The following is a 19,561-nucleotide window of genomic DNA, read 5'->3' as shown; positions in this document are numbered from 1 at the left end:
GCAGTTCTTGTGAATGACCAGTCATCCTTTAAGAAAGTGAAAGACTATTCTTGGTTCTCTTGTTATGTCCCTTTGAATCTTTTACATTTCCCTCTTGTAGTATCTCTTTAAATATGGCCAATGTCAAAATCTCAAATCTGGTGGTTATAAGAATCTGTTTCGTTCATGAGGTTCCAAATCATTGGGCCACCTTTACCTAGGGGTTGTCTCTCAGAGCACTGTAAGCAATCTGTATTTCCACTTGAGTAATAGAAATGCAAGATAGACACATGTTGTTGTTGTTATTGTTTACTGGCACTTGTACATTGATTTTCAAGAGCACAGCTTAGCACATTCTCTAAGCTTTCATTCTTTCTTCCACCTTGCCTCTAAGTCTTAAGTCTTATTCAAACCATTAATTCATGGATTTTTACTAGGATATGAAAATGCAGCTAGGAACACCCCTAGTCATTCTCTTTTGCATCTATTTTAAAGTTACTCTTGGTATTTATTTAGCTTATGGGAAGAAAAAAAATGTGGGTAGAAAGTAAAATCTTTCCTGTAGAAGCTCTAATACTTGTAGTAGATTCTTTGTGTGTTTTTCAGTGGGTGGAGTTGATGTAGTTTCCTTGTCCAGTAGGAAATGGGTCATTTGCCAAACCACTGAGATCACCAATGTTGATGTTAAGAAGTTAAGATCAGAGTAAGAAAGACTCTGTCTAGTAAACTTGGTTCTGGACTAATCAAAGTTATTATTGACCGCTGTCTGCTGATGGATGAGTTGTGAACTCTCAAGTGTTGACACAAGCAGAGGGAGGGAAAGAAGGAGGGGGGGAGAGGGAGGGAGAGGAGAGAGAGAAGATAGAGAAATTTTACAGTGGATAGTGAGGGAGCATGCTATAAAGTAGATCTTGTTGGAATCTGAATTCCTTTTGAAGGCTTCATTACTTGCCAAATGAAGTTTCACAAATTTCTCTGTGTAAATTTAGCAGCAAGAGGCTTGAATGGCCCTTTAGGTTCAATCTCAATCAGCAAGCATTTATTACCAGGCACTTTGTGCTTAGAACTGGCGACAAAGACAAAAACATAAGCAAAACTCTACCTCCCCTCAAAAATTTTATATCCTTTCAGGAAGACAACATACATACACACATACATATATATATATATACACACATGCATATACATATACACATACATATATACATACATCTAAAAATAAATACAAGGTGGTTTCTTGGGGGGGTTGTAGTGGGGAGAGTACTGGAAGTTGGGGGTACTTAGGAAAGTCTTCAGGTAGCAGGTGGTATCCCAGCTGAATTTTGAGTCAAACCAGGTATTCTCAGGTACTAAGTTAAGGAAGATGAGTAAATTCCCAGTATGGGGGGAATGGCTATTAAATATAAAGACACAGCAAAGGGAATGGAAGGCTCGTGAAACAAGAGGAACAGAGGAAGAGGAAGAGGACCAGTTCATATAAAAAGGTGGAAAGGTAGTTGAAGGCCAGGTGGGAAAGGGCTTTAATTGCCAGAAGAGTTTCATAGAAAGCACGAGGGGTGGTAGAACCACTGAGTTCACTGAGGGGAGTAAGTCAGACTTTATGGACTTTATCACGCAATCAGGAGGCTGTGAAAAGGTACAGAAGAGAATTCTGGTCCTTGATCTGACTCAGATCTAGATGTGACCCAGGACTTGCTCCAGGTCAGGACAGGGGTTCTACCTTATAGCCCTCCCATATGGTGGTCAGAACAAGCCCCTTGCCAGAATCTCTTGGCTGTTCTCTCCCCATTCTTATCGCTTATCAGGCATTTAATTCCACATGGAGGAAGTGAGGCCCTTTGATACTTTTCAACAGGAGGAAAAAGGAAAAGGTCATAATATCAACATGTTCATTTTTCTCCAGCCCTCCAGCTGTGCTTGCTTTGCAGAGGGGCAGCTCTCCTGTCCGCATAGTCAGTGTTTGAGAATTTTTTTCTTGGGTTGGGTCCTTAGATCTAGATGCTAAACTAAGGTCATTTGCTGGTGGTCTTGTTACTTAGGGGTCAGCAGGTCGAGCTTAAGGGTATGAGGGGATAGAAAGTCTTCACTGGGCATTTGGGATGAGGCTTCTCTCCATAGGGCAATTCATTATTTGTTCCACCTCCTCCTAATTTACAGTAAGAATTTCACATTAACGGGAAAAAAAAGTCCTGACCCTAGAAGAAAGGGACTGAAAACACAGTATGTTTTAGGAAGAAGAATGAAAAGGGGGTGTGTGTGTGTTTACAGTTGGCGAATGCAATCAGTAATACTGATTTATAAATATTACCTTGTCATATTTCTTGGTCAATAGAGTTATACGTTCTTTCTAAATGTGGTATGTGCACACACGTATATTTGTGAATAATATTTATATAGCAATTTCAGACTTGTAAAGCACTTTACAGATATATCATTTTATACTCTGGAAAGTAGATGCCATTATGACCCCCATTTTACAGATGAAGAAACTGAGGCAGATAGTGGTTAAGTGACATATCCATAGTCGAGCAGCTAGTAAGTGTCTGAGGATGGATTTGAATTCACTTCTTCCTTACTCCAGGTCCAGTGCTCTGATCAGTACTGATAGACGTTTCCTCAAAAGATGTTCCCTATAACCAGTGAAATCATAGATCTAGATCCCCCTTTAACATGTATAAGTTGATATTGTTAAGATATAGTCTGTATGCTGCCATGAACATATATGTTGGACAGGGGTCAGTGTGGAAGTGGAGTGAGATTGTGATTTCTCAAATCTAAAAGGGTGGGAGGAAAGAGTTCCCCTGTTTCTTGACTTTGGGAAATCTGCATGTAAGTTAAACTGTTTGTGGTAGTGGTTTGAATCCTAATGAGACAAAACATGCTTTCATGTTGGCCTTCGTTCACGAAGAGGAGCAAAATGACATCACCATGTTGGGGTTAAAGTACAGTGTGTCCGACTTGTGGCTGATCAGACTGATAGGAACTAGAAGGCTCAACCACAGATCAGGCACAAATAGTCCCCATGAACATTTGGAGTAGAGATATCTCTAAATTTGAGCATCTCACATTTCTTTTGGACTAAAGCAATTTTGCTTTGCTCATAGAGCACAGCACCACCTTTGATGTCTGCATGCCTTGCTGGCGTGTCCCATGGCATGCAATTGATTCAGAAATTAGAGAGACCTTGAGAATGTCCTTGTATTACTTTTTCTGACCTCCAAGTAAGTGTTTCCTAAAGGATAGAATGGGAAGAACCAAATACATCCAAACATAGTTGAGAGAAAAGAATTGATGATCGGGAGCACAAAGGTGACTTAAGAATATTGGCACCCTTTTAAATAGCTTTCTTTTTGAGCCACAGAAAACACATCTTAACAGTGGCCTAGGTGATCTTTATGGCATTGCTGCTTTATGAAATCCTGCTGTTGGATTCTCTAGGAAATGGGACTAGATGTACTCATTCTACTCAACTTTGACCTCTTTCCTTTTGTAGTCTCTTCCCTTTCCAATCCACCTTCCACATAGCTTGCCAGTGACTATCTCTCAATACAGGCTAATGTATTCCCAGTCAGTAAACCCCAGTGGCTCCCTATTATAATCTAGAATCCAATATAAAAATAGCTTTTTAAAGTTCTTCAAAACTTAGTCTCCTTCTACCTTTTGAGCCTTCTTACAAATGATTCCCTTCCATGCATGTCTTCTTGCTCTGTTGTTCTGTGCCCATGATACTCTCTCTTCTTGCCTTTGCACTGGCTGTTCAAGTGCCTAGAACTCTTTCCATCCTCTGCTTCTCTTTGGGGAATCCTGGGTTTCCTTCGAAACTCAACTCAAGCATCACCTTCTGGATAGGACCTTGACTAATTCTCAATGCTCTCAAAAGGACTTACTATTCCTTTTGTATCTATTATATGTAAACTCATTATAATATTTATATATATATCTATATTTCAACTCATTGGTGTTAGAATCTAGGAACCTTGGGGAGTGGGACTGTGTATACCAATAACATAAATATGCGTATATGTACATGTGTGTGCCTGCATGTATGTATATGTATATTTATATATGCATATGTGTATCAGTGTATGTATTCATCTATGTGTATATGGATGGGTAAATGTATTTATATATACATACGTGTGGCTCAGTGGATAGAGATTTGTACCTGGAGTCAAGAAGTCCTGAGTTCAGATGTGATCTTAGACAACTAGCTGTGTGACCCTGGACAAGTCACTTAAGTTCTGTATGCCTCAGTTTCCTCATCTGTAAAATGGGAATAGCACCCACCTTCCAGGGTTGTTGTGACAATAAAATGAGATAATATTTGTAAGTACTTGACAAACCTGAAAGTGCTAATACACAGAATTGATAATGAACTTGCCCCCCTCCAGGATGCTAAGGAGCTGGTTTAGTATCTGAAATGATGGTTCCCAGGGTAGAGTGTATCTCAGTACTCTAAATCGTTGTTACTTTTTCGTATGTTGCCCAGCAGGGCCAGACTCTACAGGAAACAGTCTAGGCCCTAGACTCTAGGGACATGTATGTTAGCCTCAAGATTAACATGAGACTAGAGGATAGTCAGGGTCTCCAGGCAGACCTGCAGAAGGACTAAAGGAGATTAATAGGGTGGTGATGGAGTTAATAGGAACTTTGTCTAGGAACTAACTATGTCATTTGGGCTTTGGCTTTGCTTTGTTCCAAGGGAATTCAGATTTTGTGGGTGTTTGTTTATTTGTTTTTTTGAGGGGGAAAAGAATGATAAACTCCAAGCCTCAGGCCCCAGGACCCCAAGGTCAGGAAGCCGAGGAGGCCAGCGCTGTGTCTCCAGATGCTGTACTGATGGGGACCAGGCCTGGCGCTCTGGACAAACAACCATCAGCTGATGGGAAATAGGGCTCAGTTCTAAGAATGGTAATTTCTGAGAAGCAGAGGGAGAAGTGTATTGCCAGGCACTCATGGATGGAGGAGCTGTTGGCTTCTTCTCTGTGGCAGTTTGTTGCAGTGCCAAGACATGTACCAGGATTTACAGGAACATCTACCATCTCAGCTGCACAGACCTTCTACAAACCCTTTTTCCTTCTCTAAGAGACTTGGGGGTGGGGTGGGGAGTGGAGAGAGGGAGGGGGAATAGTAACTAACCTCTGTAGCACGTTATGGTTTGCAAAGTGCTTTCCGTATTTGAGCCTTATTACAGTCCTGTGAGGAGAGTTGCTATTGTTATCTCTCTTTATGTCTGAGTTAGTCGAAGAAGAGAGGAGTTAAGTTGCCTAGAGTCGGACTGCTGTCTAATTCTAACCCTACTGGACTTCACATCCATTACTCTATCCAATATATTACATTGCCGGCAAGCCACAAATAGTTAGTTATTTAGAACAGAGTAATTCAGGCACATGGAAGTACACGGGAGAAAATACTTCTGTTGTTCAGTCTTACTTGCTAAACGTAAGTATAATAGCAAACTTCTGTGGCCTATAACAGAATTTCGGACTTAAAAGGTCTGAGGTACAGATATTAGTTGGAAGGGATTTAGTTTAATTCAAGATTAAAAAAATTTTTTTTTTTTAAAAGCAACCGGGGTTAAGTAACTTGCTCAAGGTTATAGGGCCAGTTATTTCTGGGTGTGGTGCTGAGTATCTGAGCCCAGATTTGATCCCCAGGTCATCCCGACACTGGAGCCGGTGCTCTTACTCGCTGAGCCACCTGGCCGCCCCTAAGCAATTGGGGTTAAGTAACTTGCTCAAGGTTACACGGCCAGGTGTTTCTGGGTGAGTGCTAAGTGTGAGCCTGGGATTCGATCCCCAGGTCATCCTGACACTGGAGCCGGTGCTCTTACTTGTTGTAAGGTGGCTACCTGGCCGCCCCTAATTCAAGATTTTTCAATTGCAAATGAGGAAACTCTGGCAGAATGACTAAATAAATGTCTAGCTCCAAATCACACAGCAGAAAGTGGCTGGCTGTCAAAGCCATTCCAGATTTAGTGCTCTTTCCACATTACATCATGGTTTCTGGGTATCTATAGGCCAGAATATAAGCTACTTGAGGACAGGGCCCGTTTTGGAATATGTCTGTTATTTTCCTCATGCTTAGCACTAGCACAGTGCCTGCCAACATAAGTGCTTAATAAATGTTTATTAGTTCATTGGTCAATTCTTTCTGTCTCTGTTAAGTTCTCCTAGACTCTTGGGAAAGGAATGATTTGAAGAATTTGACTTATCTGGTACTTGAAACTCAAAGTTTCTTTGTAGTGAGTGATCTTTTCTCTTGTAGTTCTCTCTCTCTCGCTCTCTCTCTCCCTCCTTCCCTCCCTTTCCCTCTCCATCTCTCCCTCTCCCTCCCCCTTTTATTTCTCCCTCTCCCTCTCTCTCTCCCCTTCTCCCTCTTCCTCTCCCTCCCCCTTTCCTTCTCCCTCTCTCTTTCTCTCTCCCTCCCTCCTCTCTCCCTCCCCCTTTCCTTCTTCCTCTCTCTCCCTCTCCCTTTCCCTCCCCCTCTCCCTTTCTCCCTCTCTCTCTGTCCCTCTCTCCCTCTCCCTTTCACCTCCCCTTCTCCCTCTTCCCCCTTCCCCACTCCACCTTTTCCTCCCTCCCTCCGAGTTAGTACCTGTGGGAACTCAGTTAAATGTTATTTGTTGAATGTGTGATTCCTAGGAAACCTTTATGTATAGCTTTAAAAAATAAACAGGCTGCAAGCTCCTTTGAAGCTTGCCCAAATCATTTTAAGGGAGTGGTCTCTAAACTGTTTTCATTGTATACTTATTACAGTAATTTTTTTTAACATTCCCCTGTATTCATTTATTAAGGGAATACAATTCCTGTATTACTATATTATGTACCTGAGAAAACATGCTCCGAAATTTTTTAAGAGACATGATAAAATATTTATTTTATTTATTAATGGTGTGAAACTTTCACTCTCATAGAAAATATTATTAATAATATATTGTACATGACAAATATGTCTGGCATATGAAATGAGTGAGGACGAGTGTCAGTATTAAATAAGAGTAAAGTTTAATTTTTTTAGAAAAAAAACTTAATCTCTTTGCCCTTCATCTTTTAAAAACTATTCTTAGCAGATTAGAAAACTGCGGCTTTTGTGATGTCTGTAAGCTAGGCTAAGTTAGAAAAAATGATTATTTCACTTAAAAAAAATCCTTATGGAAGAGAGCCTAGGTGTACCAGATCCTGAAAATATATTACAAAAGAGTAACCATCAAAAATTTTTTATTTCAATAAGGGAAACAAATTAGACATATAACATATAGAAGCAGACATAGTATTTGACAAAGCCAAGGACCACAGTTACTGGAGTAAGGAGTCACTTTTTGATAAAAACTGCTGAGAAAACTGGAAAGCAGTCTGGGAGAAATTAGGTTCAGACCCAGATCTTATTGAATGTTGCACAATGAAGTCCAGAGAGATATAGGACCTTTATAGAATAGGTGATAGCTTATATACTCATTATATAATATTTGAATTCCAATATGCAATATATTATTATATATTAAGCATATGAGAATGACAGCCAGTCTCTTGTAGATAAATGGTCAGTGGATTTGAGTAAGCAGTTCTTAAATCCAAGCAATTAACAATCATATTTTTAAAAGAAGTTCTAAAATATTACTAGAGAAATGCAAATTAAAATAACCCTGAAGTTCCACTTCATATCAGATTGACAAAGATGACAAAGTAAAATGATAATTGATGTGGTTGTGAAAAAACAGATCCATTAATACACTCTGCAATTTGGAACCATTCCCCTTTAATCATTAAATTGTGCATACCCTTTGACCCAGCGATACCACTACTGAGTCTGTACCTCAGAGATCAAAAAGAGGAAAAAGATCCATAAGTACAAAAATATTTATAGTAGCTCTTTTGTTTTTTAAATAGCAAAGAACTGGAAGCAACAGGGGTGCCCATCAGTTGGGGAGAGGCGGAACAAATTTAGCTAGCTAGAATATTGCCAGAAAAACAAAAAAGAAAAAAAAGAGGACTGTTAAAAGAATTTTAAAAGAAAATATTGATAAGCAGGACAATTTTGGAAGTAACACGATGAATTGTTATATGTTTTACAAAAAGTATATTCTATACAATACATATTTGTGGTTTTATGTATAATCGTGTTTTTCTGTTGTACTTACACCTACTGAGGAGACCATGGTTTAGCTCATGATCCTGGAGATCAGGAAGTCTCTTCCTCTATTCTTCCTCATTGTAACCAGAAAAACCCGACACTTAGCTAGTACCAGGCACTGTGCTAAGCACTTTATAATGTATTATCTCACTAGAATCTCACAACAACCCTGAGAGGTGGGTGTTATTATTATCCCCATTTTACAGATGAGGAAAGTAAAGCATATCAAGGTTAAGTAACTTGTTCAGGGTTATACAACTAGTAATGTTCTGAAACTGGATTTGAACTCAGGTCCTCCTGACTCCAGGCCTGGTGCTCTATCCATTGTACCACCTAGCATGGGACATGGAAGTACTAACTTACAGGCTCTTTACAAGTAAAAAGTACATGTGTCATAGAAATAGGAGTCATTAACAAATTGGGGCTACTCATTTTGTTGCTGTCATGTTACAGAGTAATTGGGCTCGTTAAAAATTATCTGGGTAAATGGAAATGACTGTTTTTGAGAATATAAAGGTCATCCTTGGGTGGATTAGGATAGCTTGCTATTCCAAGTGTCTGGTAGGTGTGTGTTTCTTTTTTAAGCTTTTACAAAGAAATAGTTACTTTGATGATATAGCAAGAGCAGAAGTATAAACAAACATTTTCCCCCAACATTTCAGGGGCATGCCCACCCCTTTGCCACCTTGACCAGTGGGGAGAATGGGTTCAGATTTAGCACAGTTTCTACATAACTTTGGTGTGTCTAAGACATTCGTAATTAGACTCAGAAAACCTCTCTTTCCTTTGTTTTTAGTGCTTTGATTAGGGGAAGGATTCATGGATTTAGAGTTGGTTGGGATCTCAGAAGTCATTTGGTTCAACTCCTAGAAACTGAGCCCCAGAAAAAGGCTATTTCTTCTTAGGATCATTCTTGTTGTCACTTTTTTCTTTTACCTATTTCAGGTGTGTTTATTTTTAATGTATTTTCCTTTTCCACAGGCCAGGTGTTATCACCATGCAGGCATTGTCTGAAGAGGACCGGAGACTGTGGATGGAAGCAATGGATGGCCAGGAACCAGTAAGTGGCTCTTCACTGAGATGGGGTGACACAAAATTGTACCAGGTCTTATTTCTGCCTTGGAAATATGACACAGTTTTATAGATTAGAGTTTGGAAAAAGAATTCATATGAGACTGTGTCACTTAATATTAGTATTTAGGTAGCTGCAGTAGGGTACTAAAGTATCTGGGATATGCCTTGGATATGGACCAAATGGTTAGGGCCATAGTAGGCATGGTTGACTGATAATATAATATGCTTTCCCACTCAATTATACTTAAAAATTTTATTTAAAAAAAAAAACCAAAACAAAACAACCAAAACCCCCATACAAAAACAAGAGGCAGCTAGATGGTACAGAGTATAGAACACTGGTCTTGTAGTCAGGAGGACCTGAATTCAAATCTGGCCTTAGACATTTGGTACTTACTAGCTGTGTGACCCTTGGGCAAGTCACTTAACCCTGATTGCCTCACCAAAACAAAAAAAGGAAGAAAAATAAAAACAACCTTGAACCTAGATAATTATTGGCATTAATGTTATTTGTTTTTTTAAAGCAATCGGGGTTAAGTAACTTGCTCAAGGTTACACGGCCAGTTATTTCTGGGTGTGGTGCTGAGTATCTGAGCCCGGGATTCGATCTCCAGGTCATCCCGACACTGGAGCCAGTGCTCTTACTCGCTGAGCCACCTGGCCACCCCTATTAATGTTATTTTTTAACACTACTATAATTTAGCTCAACATTTCAAGAAATGCAGTAAAAAAATAAAATTAAAGCACTATACTTTTTTTCACTAATCACCAACTGTTATCATTTACTGTTTATCCTTGTTCTTTCTCGACTAAAATAGAAAGTAAGTTTCTTATTCCTTTAAACCCTTTCTTAGAGTCAAAAGCCCTTCAAATTCAAATATACAGTTCCTGTGTATATGTTTTATATGCTTTTAGGGCAGCTTGGCAACAATGCCTTTTTAGGTAGCTTTCTATACAGTCATTATTTTTCCCTATAGGAAAAGATCAGACTACATTTTAATTTGATGTGGTATTAAGTTTTCTTTTTTTAATTTTTAACATTCATTTAAAAAAATTTGAATTTCAAATTCTCTCCCTACCTCCCTTACCCATTGAGAAGGCAGTTATCAATTATACATGTGAAGTCATATAAAAGCATATTTCCATACTAACCATATTGGGGAAAAAGCAAAAAAAAAAGGGCAAGAAACATATTGTGAAACATATTTCTATATTAGCCATGTTGCCAAAAAAAAAAAAAGCAAAAGTTTTTAAAAAGTAAAAAAAAAAATAAGCTTTATCTACAGTTAATTTATCAGTTCTCTCTCCGGAGGTAGATATTTTTCATCTTAGCTCTTTTGGAATTGTCTTGTTTGTATTATTGTATTTATCCGAGTAGCTAAGTTTTTAGAAGCAGCTAGGAGCTCTGTACTGGAGTCAAGAAAACTTGAATTCAAATCCAGCCTCGGGCACTTATTCAGACTGTTGGACTCTGGGCAAATGACTTAACTTGTTTGCCTTGGAGGTGGTGAGATGGTTCATTGGATTGAGAGCTGGGCCTGGAGTCAGGAAGATCTGAGTTCAAATTCAGCCTCAAACCCTTACTCACTAGCTATGTGACCCTGGGCAAGTCACTTACCTCTGTTTGCCTCCATCCACTAGAGAAGCCACTGCTTCTTGAGGCGTTCCATTCCATGTTTAGAAAGCTCTAATTTTTAAGAAGCCTTTCCTGACACTAATTGGTTTCCCTAATTGGTACTCTTTGCTCTTGTTTCTGTTCTCTGGAGCCAAACAGAACAAATGGAATCCCTTCTCCATATGACCTTCAGTTATTTGAGGACATGCATCATGTACCCTCAACCAGTGGTTGTATGACACGATCTTGAGGCTTTTGCCTGTTTCTGATGTTCTCCCACTTGTTCTTTCTAATGTTGTTCTCAGAACTGAACATACTCTACTCTAGATGTGATCTGACCAGGGAGAGTACAGTGGGATTATCACCTTTTTCATTTTAGATGTTATGCTGTTCTTTTTTTTTTTTTAAGAAAGTTTCAAGATTTTATATTTTCCATTTTAAAATTATTAAAATGGGCCCAGAAGGAGAAAACACTTTGAATTTCTTTTGCTAGAGAATTCTATTATAATTTTTGTAAAATACTCTTAGAAAATATTACAGCAACATTATTGGAGATGCAAGAAAAGGTATTCTTAAGTGATAGTATTTTAGTTACAGTGTTATTTCTTTGCCTTTGTTTGCCCATCATTCTGATTAAATAGCATGTATTACAAATAGCATTGAAAAGGTATTTGGATTCTGCTAATAAAGGTACTTTGTCATTGTAGGTCAATATTATTTGCTTATTAATCAAAATATGCCACTTTTAACATAGCCTAAGATAACTTTAACTTTTAGATGCCACATCACAATCAAAGGAAATTGAGGCAGACAGGTTAAGTGACTTTCTTAGGGTCACACAGCTGTGACAGAGACTGGATTTGAACTCAGGTCTTCTTCACTTGAGGCTAAGATTTTCTATCCACTGCACCACAGTTGAGGCTTCCATTCAAGTTCATAGGATCCTAAAATTGGAAGGGAACTTCCAGATTGATGGTGAGCTCTGAATGTACCTGAAGACCTAAATAATGAACTTTTGCATTAGAAAAAGGTGAATAGGGCCAGCTAGGTAGCACACTGGCTGAGGAGTCAGGAGGACCTGAGTTCAAATCCAGCCTCGGACACTTGACACTTAACTAGCTGTGTGACCCTGGGCAAGTCACTTAACCCCAATTGCTTCACCAAAAAAAAGAAGAAAGAAAGAAGGAAAAAAGTGAATAAATCAGAAAACAGAGTCTTTGGGTCTGGTCACTCAACCAGTTCCAAATGCAGCTAACCATTCTCTTTGTATTCCAGTCTACATTTCCACTTCCTGTCTACAAGAATAATATGAGACTTGACCAAATACCTTGCTGAGATTTAGGTGTATGCTGTGCTCAGCATTCTTGTAGTCTCTGAGGCTGGTAACCTTATCAAAAAGCAAAAGGCTCTTCTTGTCTTTGATAGAGCTCTGGTTTTCTTCTTTGTGACCTTCATCTCCCCTGCCTCCAGATGTTCTATAACTGCCTCTTTAGTAATAATTTTTTTTAAAGAGGAGTAGAAGTCAAGCTCATTGATCTTTTAGATTCCACTCACTTCTTCCTTTTGACAATTGGGACATTTGTCTTTTTCTAGGCTTGTGGCACTTCTCCTGTTTTCTTTTGATTTTTTTTAGAGGTCATTAATAGTAGGCCCGTTAATTATATTTGCTCATTTAGATGTAGTTTCTTTGGTCCTGATGACTTGAAATGATTAATGACCTGTAGGTGCTCTTTTATTAACTCTTTATATTATTATATTTATATCTATATATGTTTATATTATATTCAACTCCTTTTAAGCCATTATTGTTCTATCCTTTCCAGTCCAAAGATCATTCTTTTTGGAATAAAAGAAATATGGTACAGTATTTACTGTGTATATACTACAACATATGTAAAGCTTTGTGTTAAGTGGTAAAGCTATAAAATTAAAAAAAAAAATGAAACCTTTCCTGCCCTCAGGGAACTTCTGCTGAAAGCTTTTTGCTTCTAAAATTCAGAAAGCAGAATTGAATTGTCCTACCTTCTCTCTACCATGGATTATTGTCTTATTTGTCCTGGGTGTGGATCCCATCCCTTCTTTCCCACCCTCTACCTCCTCTTTTTTTGGGGGGGGGTCAGCCTTAAGCTCTTGTATCCATCCGCCGCTCTTTGCCTTTATTAGTGGTCTAGGTCAGGGCTTCTTTTTTTCCACTCATGGCCCCTTTTCTTGTTCCAGCAGCCTTCCTTGAGTTGGCATTGCGTGGCCTGAGGGCATGTGCAGTGCAAAGTGTGCAGTCTTTGCATTCATAACCAATGCTGCAGTGAAGCTGCTCTATGCTTCACAGGCAGATGCTGCCAGAAACACCTTGGATTCATTACATGTTTGATTTGTAATTAATTTTTGGTTGTTGTGCTTTCAGAAATATTTTACTGTTGTCAGATTTTTTGTGACCCCTACTTTAAGAAGTGCTGCTTTAAGTGAGGTAGTTAATAGAGAGCTAGGCCTGGAATCATGAAGACCTCACGTACTAACTGTGTGACCCTTGGCAAGTTACTCAGCCCTGTTTGTCTCAGTTTCCGGATCTGTCAAATGAGCTGGAGAAGGAAATGGTATACCACTCTAGTGGCCCTGCCAAGAAAACCCCAAATGGGATCAAGGACAGTTGGTCACTACTAAAATGATTAAGTAACAGTAATAAAAAAATATTTGTTGAATCAATGCTTTGGGAAACTTTCCTCATGGACCTTCTGATTTTCTTTGTCTATTCTGATTTATTTACCTCTCTGTTTTTTTTTTTCCAGAGACTTGTGATCCAGTTTATAGATAGATGATCTAGGATCCTGTCACTTTAATTTCCCTCTGAATTTCTCGCTGTCAGGGGCTATTTCAGTGTCCTTTGAGACTTCAGAGGACATATGGAGGTAGAGGCAAACTGCCAAGGAACACAGGCTGCTCAGGTGTTTTTGTTTTTTTGACCACTTTTTAGTGCCTAGGGCAGAGCCACAGTCCAGGATAAAGATTTTTTAGTGGGTGTTAATGATGGAGATTTGGATATATTTCCTCAAGTTCTCCTTGTCGCCTTACCAGGGAAATGAAAGTGACTGAGGACCAGTGTTGGGATAACTTACCTTCCTAATGGAGACGATAGACATTTGCTTGGACCTTTCCTTTGCACTTTTATCACTCTCACTTCTCATCTCACTTTGCTTTATTATTATCACTATTGTGGGTCATAGGATGTTAGGGTCAAAGATTTAGAGTTGGAAATGTCCTTAGAGACCGGCCCCCTTATTTTCCAGATGTTGAAATGGCAGTCCAGAGAGTTGTAATGGCTTACCAATGGTCTCACAGGTAATAAATGGCAGGGGCACCATTCAGCGTTTCTTGTTTTTACATTTAAATTTCTTGATAATAGGGACTGAGTTGTATTTATCTCTGCACCTTCAAGCTGAGCACAGTGGCTTGCACACAGTAGGCAGTTAATTCAGTTCAGCAAACATTTATTGAATTTAGTAGCTGATAAAAGGTTAAAGGCGTAAAGTAGCTGTGGTTAGTAATTGGCATCTCCAGAACAATTTCAGTCAGATTTCCTTTCCCTTTTGTTAATAATAATATTAACTAAGATTTATTTTGCACTTTTAGGTTTGCCATGCACTTTGCAAGTGTCTCCTTTTATTCCCACAACAACCATGGAAATGGAAGAGGTTATTATTACCACCCCCACTTTACAGATGAGAAAACTGAAACAGATGGGTCATGTGCCTTCCCTTGAGGCATGCAGCTAGGAAATGTCAGAGATTAGATGAGAACTCGGTTTTTTTTTGGGGGGGGGTTGCTTCCATGTCTAACACTCTATGCTTGATGTCTATTTTTGTTGTATCCATATTACATACAAAACTCAAGGAACATGAGCATATATAGTGATCTCATGGGCACCTGTGTAGGTCAGGGGACTTCTTGAAGTATGTTGTGGACATATTTCCCTATATAGAGTATAAGCCTCTTGAGAGCAAGAATTGTGCCTGGTATGTAGTAGTCATTTTAATAAATACTTGTTGATTTCCAGTTTGCTTGGACCTGAATGCTCAGATCTGTATTAAATCTCTCTCTCTCTCTCTCTCTCTCTCTCTCTCTCTCTCTCTCTCTCTCTCTCTCTCTCTCTCTCTCTCCCTCCATCCCTCTCCCTCCCCCTCCCTCTCTCTCTCTCCCTCTGTGTGTGTGGGGGGGGGTATGGAGAGAGAGAGAATAGATAGCAGCAAATTTATATTTCCTACTGTTACCTGGCTCAGATTTCTTTCCCCCGTCTGTGTACAGTTGGTGATTTCATTTGGCATAAATAAACAGTACAGAATCCATTTTTGTCATGTCATCCCCAAAGAAGTGTTATCTAAGTGACCCAGTAGGTCAGTGGGAGCTCATTTGGAGGCCCTGGAGCTTCAGGATATGGTTCAGACCCTTTAAATTGTTTTATGGTTCAATACTGAATACTCCAAAAAGAAAAATCTAATAATCGTTTTTCTGTATCCCTAGGGAACAGATAAGGGAAGGAGGATGATGGTAGGTGGGATTTTTCCATAGGAGGATTGATAAAAATTTTCTTCCCCCTCCACAAATGGAAATGCTGATAGGGGAATTATTTTTAAAACTTTTTAAACAAACATGTGGATCATAGGTATGAATTCAGTCAGGGAATCCTTAGGGGTGGATAAATCATTGCCTAGCCCTGACCTGCTTTGCTGCTTGCAAACCTGTTTTTATTCTTTCTCCTTATCTTCACATTTATCCTTGTATAATTCCTCCTGCGCGCTGTAGCTGGGTAAAGCTTGGTTCATCCATTTTCATAGAGGGCATCCTGAGGGCATCCTTTACAAATGCAGCCTTTTCCCTTTAGCACAGTGCCTGGCACATAGGAGGTACTTAATAAATCTTTATTGCCTCAGAGGAAATAACTGGTAGTAGCAGATGTAGATTGACTTGGAAAGTGAGATTTATTTGGTGGTTGTTTCTTAGCTTAGTTTATAAAAATAGTAATAGATTTTCACATGGCAGAATCAAATACTAGTGTTTGCTGGAGATTTGGGGACAGTATTTATATAACAAAGAACAGTCATTTTTATCAAATGCTCTTTGGTACAATCTTTGATTTTCAATTGTAGGTTCTTAGAGTTGGAAGGGACTTTAAAGGTCATCCCTCCAACTTCCCTCCTGTGGTTAGATTCTTTCTGTAATATTCTTGATAAATGGTCAAATGGTCACCCAGCCTCTTGACTTCTTCATGGGGTGGGTAGCTCCTTCTTCTTGAACCATTGTTCCATTGTGGGATATTAATAATCATTGGAAAATGTTTCCTTATTTTGTGGTAAAATTTGCCTTCCTATAACGTTTACCTTCTACAGCAGTATGGAATTAATCTAATTCTTCTATCATATAGCTCTGACATATGAATAGCAGTCCTGTTCCCATGAGGTGTTCTCTGCTCCAAACTAAACATTCCCAATTCCTCCAGCTATTGGTCCTTTTGCCTTGTTTGCTGATTTCCTTAGATGCTAGCCACTTTTTGAGAGCCCTTTGTTCTGCTTAGAACTGGATAGAGTACTAAAAACATTTTACCAACATGTTATTTTATTGTTGTTTAGTCATTTCAGCTGTGTTCAACTCTTCATGACCCCGTTTAGGGTTTTCTTGACAATGATATTAGAGTACTTTGCCATTTCTTTCTCCAGCCCATTTTGCAGATGAAGAAACTGAGGTCAACAGGGTTAAGTAAATTGTCCAAGGGTTGCACAGCTGCTAGTGTCTGAGGCCAGATTTGAACTCAGGTCAATCCAGTGAGCTGCCCTGAAAACATATTATAGTACAACAGTTATACTTATAAGGCAGTAAGCTGCCTTTAAACACTGGAAATGCTCAGACCAGAGGTGCATCACAGGCATCTAGGTTGTACCGGAGATAGAGGACTGAACTTGGCTCCAGTAAGATCTGAGTTCAAATCCTACCTTGAATGCTTATTGGACAAGGCACTTAACCTTTGTTTTCCTCAGTTTCTTCATCTGCAAAATGTGGATAATAGTAGCAGCTGCCTCTTAGAGTGGTTGTGGGTATCATGTATATGTAAAGTGCCCTCCAAACCTTAAAGGTCCATATCATCACCGTTATTACCATTGCCCCTTGTTAGGAATGTTGTCAAAGCGGTTCATATGCTGACCAAGGCGTTACGGCTAGATAAACTTGTCCTCTGAGTTTCTGTTTCTATTCTATTTCTCTATCTCCTCCATAAACACTGAAAGTTTGTCAGTTGTCCTGCTGGCATTATGATATGCACTATCGGTTAAGCCAGCATGTGTAAATAGATGTTATATGCAGGGTATTTTGTGAATCATTGGAGATAGCATGAAAAAGGCTCCCTGGCTTCAGCGAGCATATGTTTTACTGGACATATGTGACACACATGCATGTTAGTTTATGTAATAAGAGGTTATCAGTCAGTCAGCAAGCTTTATAAAGTGCCCAGCATGCCAGGTGCTGTGCCAGGCTTTCAAAAATAAAGGAAATCGTCCCTTGAGGACCTTATGCAGATAAGCACATTTGTATGTTTGCATGTCCCTTTCTTCATCCTTTTATACTTGTTCTTTTGAAATCTAACCCAATCATTCTCCCAGTGAAGCTGCATTGATTTCTTTAGATTTCTCCCCTCATTGGGGACTTTTGAGACTGTGTGATCAGAATCACTCCCCCGCTCCCTCCCCACGAAGGCTTACATTTCTCTTGAGCCATGTTTTTTTTTATGAGTCTCTGCCCCTTGGAAGCATTCCTATCTTTTCTCTCAATTTTTTGAAATCTGCTTTTGTTAAGTCCAGACTCCAGAGTATGGTCCATGCACAGCATTCCCTTCCTTCATGAAGAATCATTCCAAACTGACATGCTAACTTTCTCCCAAAGGTCCCATCACTTCTATATCACGAGCAGTTTCTTATTGATCAGAACTGAACCCAGAGACCCAATTGCTTGCTTTTATTGCTGCTTCCTCTATCTTCTGGCTGATGAAATTGCCAGGGAAGCAGGTCAAGAATTTAACAGAGGTTTTGCTAGAAGCATCTGAACCTTCAGGTGGAGGCTTTGGTACTTCAGGCTTGCTGTTGCTACCCTAATTTATCTGTGTCAATTTTTTAACTTTCATTAGGAAGATATCCATGTCCTTTGTGTAACCATTTAGTCTGTCTTATACTCTCATAACTATATCTTATACTTCCATAACTATAACTTTACCCAGATGCTTCACATACTGTTTCTACTCTGAGGTTTTTAGATTCTCATGCTGCACTTTTTTTAATATGTAATATTATTTTCCTTCCCCTTCTTTGGAACAAAGAATAGCCTTAGATTTAAGTTATGGCTCCTCTCTTCCAATTCTCTGTGATACTAAAGCTGTCCTTCCTTCACAAGAGGCATCCTGGCACAGCAGACAGAGGACTGCACTTGGTTGCCCTACTAGCCATGTCATTGTTGGGAAGTCACTCTACGAGTAGAACTTACAGTTGAACTGCCATTCTGCGTTGGTGGAGAGAGTTTATACATTTTGGGTTAATCACACAACTGAAAAAGAACCCCCCCCCCCAAATTAACTTCCTGTTAAAATTTTACATGGACCTTGTTTATTACCTATATTTTATACTTTGACTGATATTAGATTCCGTGAATACTTGATTTAAGCAGAAGACACTATGCTAGGCACAGGGAGATACAAAAATACTTTTTGTCCTTAAGGAACTTATATTCTTTTTAAAAAATCATTTATTTATTTTTAGTTTTCAGTATTCACTTTTATAAGATTTTTAGTTCCATATTTTTCCCCTTTCCCCTTCCCAAGACAGCATGCAATCTGATATAGGTTATACATGTACAACCGTATTAAACTTATTTCCACATTAGTCATGTGGTGAAAGAAGAATCAGAACAAAAGAGAAAAACCATGAGAAAGAAAAAACAAAAAGAGAAAACAGTATGCTTCAATCTGCATTCAAATTCCATAGTTCTTTCTCTGGATGTGGATAGCATTTTCTATCGAGAGATTTTTGGAATTGTCTTAGATTGTTGCATTGCTGCGAAGAGCTAAGTCTGTCAAAGTTGGTCATCATACAATCTTGCTGTTACTGTATAAAATGTTCTCCTAGTTTCTGCTCACTTCATTCAGCATCAGTTCATGTAAGTCTTTCCAGGTTTTTTTGAGGTGTGCCTGCTCATCATTTCTTATGGAATGGTAGTATTCCATTACATTCATATACTACAACTTATTCAACCATTCCCCGGTTAATGGGTATCTCTTCCATTTCTAATTCTTTGCCATCACACAAAAAGAGCTGCCATAAATATTTTTGTATGTGTGGATCTTTTTTCTTTTTTTTTCCATCTCTTTGGGATACAAACCTAGTAGTGGTATTGCTAGATCAAAGGGTATGCACAGTTTTATAGTCCTTTGGGCATAGTTCAAATTGCTCTCAAGAATAGCTGGATCAATTCATAAGTCCTCCAACAATGCATTAGTATTCTAATTTTTCTACATCTTCTCCAGCATTTATCATTTTCCTGTTTTATTATCTTAGCCAATAGGATTGGTATGAGGTGATGACTCTGAGTTGTTTTAATATGCATTTCTCTAATCAATAGTGATTTAGGGCATTTTTTTTTCATGTGACTATAGATAGCTTTAATTTCTTCCTCTGAAAACTGCCTGTTCATATCTTTTGAACATTTATCAATTGGGTAATGATTTGTGTTCTT

The 19,561-nt window shown here is 38.9% G+C and overlaps 1 protein-coding gene across 1 annotated transcript in view; it reads left to right on the top strand.

Moving 5' to 3' along the window:
* Positions 1-19,561, top strand: part of ARHGAP26 (Rho GTPase activating protein 26) — a 517,847-nt gene that overhangs the window by 182,218 nt on the left and 316,068 nt on the right. The window contains exon 9 of the mRNA XM_069102296.1: positions 9,094-9,172. Coding sequence (XP_068958397.1) covers positions 9,094-9,172 — 79 coding nt within the window. The remainder of the gene's footprint in view (positions 1-9,093; positions 9,173-19,561) is intronic.

This window comes from Petaurus breviceps, unplaced genomic scaffold (genome assembly GCF_028583685.1).
Source record: "Petaurus breviceps papuanus isolate PSGF00001 unplaced genomic scaffold, PetGlider_PUasm1.0 551, whole genome shotgun sequence".
In the NCBI taxonomy this organism is placed as follows: domain Eukaryota; kingdom Metazoa; phylum Chordata; class Mammalia; order Diprotodontia; family Petauridae; genus Petaurus; species Petaurus breviceps.
The sequence above is the reverse complement of the archived record's forward strand: the minus strand, read 5'-3'. Positions and strand labels throughout refer to the sequence as shown.